The 7,197-nt window shown below is 43.0% G+C and overlaps 1 protein-coding gene across 1 annotated transcript; it reads left to right on the top strand.

Moving 5' to 3' along the window:
* The first annotated feature begins 287 nt into the window (after positions 1–287).
* On the top strand, positions 288–2,950 carry BHLHE41 (basic helix-loop-helix family, member e41). The gene is made up of 5 exons (XM_006866981.1): positions 288–349; positions 486–549; positions 858–965; positions 1,307–1,418; positions 1,860–2,950. Exons 1-5 carry the CDS (start codon positions 288–290, stop codon positions 2,948–2,950), a joined length of 1,437 nt encoding a protein of 478 aa, XP_006867043.1.
* The last annotated feature ends 4,247 nt before the right edge of the window (positions 2,951–7,197 follow it).

Genomic DNA, 7,197 nt, shown 5'->3' with positions numbered 1-7,197 from the left:
TGTGGCCAAACACTGCCCGGAGTGAGAGCAAACTACCAGTGCAGTGGGGCCGGGGCGAATGTGCGAGCGTGTGTGCGTGTGCGTGTGTGTGCGAGAGAGCGAGCGCGGTGTGGGGGGTGTGGGGGGGGAAACCAACTGCTTCACACTTTCAACACTGCACTGAAGAGGGAGAGAGCGAGCGAGACTGGAGACGCACAGATCCCCCAAGATCTCCCAAGGCTACCGTCCCACAGATTATAGAACAGAGCCCCAAATATCGAAACAGAGGAAACGGACAGCGTTTGAACATGGACGAAGGAATTCCTCATTTGCAAGACAGACAGTTACTGGAACATAGGGATTTTATAGGGTAAGGTGCACGCACCCTTGCAATAATCTGTCTAGGCTTTGGTGTAGATTTTTCTCTTCTCCAGAAAGTGGTATGAAGCCAGAGAGAGCAGAGCCCCTCCCCGACTGGGTGTCTGATGCTGATTTCTATTTTGCAGACTGGATTATTCCTCTTTGTATATGTGTAAACCCAAAAGGAGCATGAAAAGAGACGACAGCAAGGTACGTGTAAGTTTCCAATGTTCCCTATAACCTGACTGGATAGTTAATCAGGGCTATTGATTTCACAACCCGCAAACATATTCCAGCCCCCAAGCGTCCCCAACTGTGAATTTTAAGTGGCTTGCTGGATACTCTCAGGGGGAGATTAAGCATCATACCTGAATTTAAATTGCATTCAGAACAGTCCAGAGGAAAGAGAATTCTTGGGCATAGTTTATCCTCTAGTATGTTGGGGGAGGGGTATTGTTATGTGCAGTAAATGAATGTTTAGCTTATTGTTTTTCTTCTACGACTTTCCATATATTAAGGATACCTACAAATTACCGCACAGATTAATAGAAAAAAAAAGAAGAGACCGGATTAATGAATGCATTGCTCAACTAAAGGATTTACTGCCTGAACATCTGAAATTGACAGTAAGATGCACATTTTCATTCTTTGGTGTTCTTCAAGTGCGTGTTAATAGCCTGGTAGGACCTCTCAGAGATAGCAAAATAAATGTAAATTGTAGATGCCTGATTTACAACTTGTGCTATAGTGTTCAGAGTTTCTCACAAACTCAGAGTAGTAGGTACTTACAACTGAAGGCAAGAAATCATTTCTAACCTGTCTTGTAGAAAACTAGAAGTAGTATAAGAACTGTAGTACTTCTTTCAAAGTGTTTGCTTTTAAATTGCTGAGCTGAATGGAGCGTCAATCAAGCCAAATACGAGTCTTGAAGTAAACACGTACTCCCTCCTCTCTTGCACCACTGCAGACCCTGGGGCATCTGGAGAAAGCGGTAGTCTTGGAATTAACTTTGAAACACTTAAAAGCTTTAACAGCCTTAACGGAGCAGCAGCATCAGAAGATAATTGCTTTACAGAATGGTAAGTCAGTTCCGGGAGGCCATCCCACCCTGATGAAGCAGGGCAACCTACAGTTAGGATAACCTCCCCCACTTCAGTGAGACCATGCTCTCACTTGCATTTGTGAAATTGCTTATACTTTCCCTTCATTGGAAAGTGCCCATTTCCTGAAGCTTCGTAGCTTTCTGCAAAACTCAGAGGAATCAGATTTTTATTTAAAGTGGCGGTCGCACCCTCTCCGCTTTGGGTTTTCAGCTGGCAGTAGAGCGCCCCTTCTGCTACCCACTCCCACCACCCCCCTTGTCACGGCAACCGGTGGATTATATCACTCGATTACTGAGGAAAATAGAGCACACTTTAGTCACTGCAGGGTCCACGTGATAAGCAGATGTTTTAACGTCGGTATTTTCCTTTTCTTCTTTATTCCTTTGCTGCTTCCCCCTCCCCCCCTTCTCACCCTAGGGGAGCGATCTCTAAAATCGCCTATTCAGTCCGACTTGGATGCTTTCCACTCGGGATTTCAAACCTGCGCCAAAGAAGTCTTGCAATACCTCTCCCGGTTTGAGAGCTGGACGCCCAGGGAGCCGCGGTGTGTCCAGCTGATCAACCACTTGCACGCCGTGGCCACCCAATTCTTGCCTGCCCCTCAGCTATTGACTCAACAGGTCCCACTGAGCAAAGGAACTGGCACGCCCTCGGCCGCCGTCCCTACGGGGTCCGCGGCCGCCCCCTGCCTGGAGCGTGTTGGGCAGAAGCTGGAGCCCCTCGCCCACTGCGTGCCGGTCATCCAGCGGACTCAGCCCTGCGCCGAGCTTGCCGCGGAGAACGACACGGACACCGACAGTGGCTACGGCGGCGAGGCCGAGGCCCGGCCGGATCGTGAGAAGGGCAAAGGCGCGGGAGCTAGCCTCGTCACCATTAAGCAGGAGCCCTCCGGGGAGGATTCGCCGGCGCCCAAAAGGATGAAGCTGGATGTACGCGGCGGCGGCCTGGGGGGCGGCGCGGCAGCGGCTGCGGCAGCGCTTCTGGGGCCCGACCCTGCGGCGGCAGCGGCGCTGCTGAGACCCGACGCCGCCCTGCTCAGCTCACTGGTGGCGTTCGGCGGAGGCGGGGGCGCGCCCTTCGCGCAGCCGGCAGCCGCCGCGGCTCCCTTCTGCTTGCCGTTCTACTTCTTCTCGCCCTCTGCGGCCGCCGCATACATGCAGCCCTTCCTGGACAAGAATGGCCTGGAGAAGTACCTGTACCCGGCAGCCACCGCCCCGTTTCCGCTCTTGTACCCCGGCATCCCCGCCCCGGCCGCCGCCGCCGCCGCTGCTGCCGCTGCTGCTGCCGCCGCTTTCCCTTGCCTATCCTCTGTGTTGTCGCCCCCTCCCGAGAAGGCGGGCGCCGCCGCCACGACCCTCCTGCCGCACGAAGTGGCGCCCCCAGGGGCGCTGCATCCCCATCACCCGCACGGCCGCACCCACTTGCCCTTCGCTGCCCCCCGCGAGCCGGGGAACCCGGAGAGCTCTTCTCAGGAAGAACCCTCGCAGCCAGGAAAGGAAACCCCCTGAATCTTTGCACCCCATTCTTAGAAAGGACAGGATCATGCGGAATAATAATAATAATAATAATAAATTAAACACCCTTAACGTTTTTAAGGGAGGAAGTGTAATAGATGCACGCCAGGCTTAAAAACAAACAAAAAAACCCAGGTGTTTTTTGTACATTTGGAGTTTCTGTTTTGCTCATCCCTCACCACCCCACCCTCCGCACACTGACATCCCTTCCTCCTCCCACCAGCAGTAAAAGATCCTCTGCAATACAGACTCTTTTCTTTAAAGACCTTCACAAAATTAGTTTCGCCTCCCTTTAGAGCATGTTCCATTATCTTTTAAAATGTGGAACCTAAATGTAGTAGAAGTCAGCAGGGTCTCTGTAGGTGAGCTCATTGAACCCAGGACCCCATAGGTAAAAGGTGTTTTGAAGGTGAAGTTGATACCTGCCTCTATTTCAGTGCTGCTCTGCCACTTTTAGGAGGTTTTCCATAAGTAAAATGAGGATCTTGTGGAAATGAACTTACTCTTCAGTTTTTGAAAAGGCGTTTATTTTTTCCAAAAGGAAGACGTGAGGATGCATGCAGCTGATTAGATTGCAACCTGTTCTGAGGTTGTTTAAATGGTATCTCTTCATAACTTGTACTGGTTAAGAGATTCTGAGTTAGGCCATTATCAGAACTAAGTCAGGGAAAGAGATACAGAAAGGAGGCCAAAATCTCAGTACATTTTTTAGTATTTTATTGAGAAATGGACCATGACTTAATTGGCTCATCTTAATTTCTTCCTAGTCATGATATGTATGTATATGTGTGTACATATACTTACTTACATATGTGTACATATATTCATATATATCAAGTACATCTGTTTCCACCCTGTCATTATTTAATTCATAATGTTCCTAAGTTTTGTAATATTGCTGTAAAAAAAATGAATGTGCACTGAACTTAAAAACAAAACAAAAAGATACGAAAACAAGTTCGAATGGATTTATCCTGTATTCTTTCAAGTCACAGAAATGGAGGGAAGAGTTCAACTGGTCAGTTTGGATTGGAAATTTTGTAAAGATGTTGGATAAAGCTCTCTGAGGCCTTCCTATCTCTAAGTCTATGTATTTTCTGGAGACCAAATCAGATACCAGATAATCACAAAGAAAGATTTTTTTAATAAGGATTAAACCAAGACCTTGTCTAGATATTTTTAGTTTGTTGCCAAGGTAGCACTGTGAGAAATCTCACTTGAATGTTATGTAAGGGGTGAGACACAACAGTCTGACTATGAGTGAAGAAAATATCTGGGTCTTTTAGTCAGTTTGGTGCATTTGCTGCTGCTGTTGCTACTGTTTGCCTCAAACGCTGTGTTTAAACAACGTTAAACTCTTAGCCTTCAAGGTGGCTCTTATGTACATAGTTGTTAATACATCCAATTAATGATGTCTGACATGCTATTTTTGTAGGGAGAAAATATGTGCTAATGATATTTTGAGTTAAACTATCTTTTGGGGAAGATTTGCTGAAAAGTTTGCACTTTTGTTACAATGCTTATGCTTGGTACAAGCTTATGCTGTCTTAAATTATTTAAAAAAAATAAATATTGTCTGCAAGAAACGAACTGGTTTTAGAAAAGTTTAGTATGTGATGATAAACTAGAAATTATCTTTATATTCTAATATTTTCAGCACTCCATAAATTCTATTACCTAAATATTTCCACACTATTTTGTGATTGAAGAGTTCTTACTAAGGAATAAAAACTTTAATATATGATATAAGATTGTCTAATAATTAAAGAGACATAATGGATATGCTCAATTAGTTTTAAGATACCTATGACAATAGAAATGAAAGTCATTAAGTTTTTCAAACTTACAACTTTATTTGTCATTGGCTTTTTGTCACACGTTTACAATCTCTTATGAGCCTCAGTCTTGGCTTTGTCTATCTGCTTGTTTCCAATGTATCTAAATGAAAAGTGCGAAAGAAAAACCTATCAATCACTTGCGTGGTTTGTTTATATTAGAACTAATTTGCTAACATTGTAATGGTTGATGAAGTTTTCACTTTTCATTTATAACATCAGATAGCCTTATGTTGTATAATCTGGTGTTTCTCTTTCCATGGATTCTATATAAATACACTACCATATAGCACTCCCCACCCCCAAAAACCAACATTGCTTTTAAGTTGATTTCAATTCACAGTGACCCTGTGGAACAGAGCAGAATTGCTCCAATAGGGTCTCTAAGGCTGTCAATCTTTATGAAAGCAGACTTGCCGCATCATTTTCTGAAGAAAGGCTGATGGGTTCAAACCACCAAACTTTCATTTAGTAGCTTTAACCACTGTGCCACTAGAGCTTCTTCTCTACCATATGTTGTTGTTAAAGTGCTGTTGAGTTGGTTCCGACTCATAGCTACCCTCTGTAGGGTTCTTGAAGAATGGCTGGGAGTTTGAACTGCTGACCTTGCAGTTAAAACAGATCTTGTGGCCCAGTGCTTATCCTACAGCGCCACACCAGGGGTACTTAGTTTTTTAGTATAATTTAGCTCCTTAGCATTTATCAAACAACTGTGTCAGTAGGCTTAACATGGAATTCCACAGAAAGAATAATTTCTACAGTATTTTCTCAAATTTGTACTCAAATTTGTGATTTCATGGCAATTGAAAGCTTGTCGATTTTTTTTTTTTTAAATAATTTACCGTTTGATTTTTGGAAGGTGTTTAAATAAGCCAGCATTTCTATGAAACATAGAAAAGTGCTCCCTCTGCTGACATCATGACAGCTAAACTGCAAGTCATAGAATATGAAGACAAAAACTTCAAAGATGAGCTTCTGGGCAACAGCGATTGCATTGGATAAACCCACTGCTGTCTTCTCAATTGCATGTTGTTGTTAAGTGTCATCCAGTTAGTTCCAACCCATAGCGACCTTGTATAGCCTCTGAGGAAACTCTGGTGAGCTTGAACCCCCGACCTTGTAGTTCAAACAGCTTTGCAGTCTGGTGCATTAAGCTGCAGAGCCACATCAGGATTGTTGATTGTATTGTATGTTGTTGTGAAGTGTCGTCGAGTCGGTTCTGACCCCTAGCGGCCCTGCATAGGGTTTCTGAGGAGCAGCTAGTAAGCTTGAACCGCCAACCTTGCAGTTCAAATAGTATGGGGAAAATCAAGGCCAGAGATTTTCAGTATCTTCCCAAGGGCATCAGCTACCTAGAGCCAGCACTAAAGGCCAGGTCTCTTGCATCCCTCACTGAGCCTTCCATTGCAGCATCTTGGACCAAATAAACTAGAGGAACAAATGAACCAAATAAAATTAACATTAGAAACTAGAATGTTTGAGCATTGTAATTTATTGAATTTTAGAAATAACTATACATCTAAACCAAATAATGTTGTTGTTAAGTGCCCTCTAGTTGGTTCTGATTCATAGTGACCCTGTGTTACAAGGAACAGTGTTAGCAGTCAAGTGCTTATCCTATAGCACCACACCAGAAGTGCCGTCAAGTCAGTTCTGGCTCACAGCGACTCTATAGGTTTTCTGAGGAGTGACTGGTGAGCTTGAGTTCCCAACCTTGCATTTCAATTATTTTGAGCTATATTTTAACGCCATAATTGTAGTATGACTACTTTTAAAACCAAAAGATTCAAAGTAAATCACAAGATAATAAAATGTTTTAGCGTTTTTATAATCTTTGTTAAATAATAAAATATTAAGTTTGAACCATATTTTATACATCAGTTATATCGTCCAAATGACTATGCAATATAGTATAATAATAAGATAAAGTAAGCAAAGTCAGAAATGCAAAAATAGAGTACCAAATTGCTTCTGAAAAATGTTATTTTGGTAATTAATTAATGAATTAAAATTTATAATTTGATAAGGAGGCTTCTATAAGTGCAATGCTGAAGTTTTAGCTAAAATGTTTTATAGTATATATGATTTTCCAATTTGAGACCAATGGGAATCTTGAGTCAATATTTCTTTTACAAGTAAAGATTATGCTGATTAATTTTGCATACATACATATTTTGTTGTTGTTATGTGCCGTGGAGTCGGGTCCGACCCATAGCGACCCTGTACAGGGTTTCCGAGGGTGTAAATCTTTACATATACTGCTTGGCAAATTTTATATTTAATTGATAAATGATCTTTTCCCCCAAAGAGCTAAACAAGTATATACTTAAGACATTAGATTAGATTTTACTAGCAATAGAAATCATGATTGTAGTTTTAGTTACTACACTTGTGAAAATTATTTTT

This window comes from Chrysochloris asiatica, unplaced genomic scaffold (assembly GCF_000296735.1).
Source record: "Chrysochloris asiatica unplaced genomic scaffold, ChrAsi1.0 scaffold00098, whole genome shotgun sequence".
Classification (NCBI taxonomy): domain Eukaryota; kingdom Metazoa; phylum Chordata; class Mammalia; order Afrosoricida; family Chrysochloridae; genus Chrysochloris; species Chrysochloris asiatica.
This window is presented reverse-complemented; position numbering and strand designations above follow the sequence as displayed.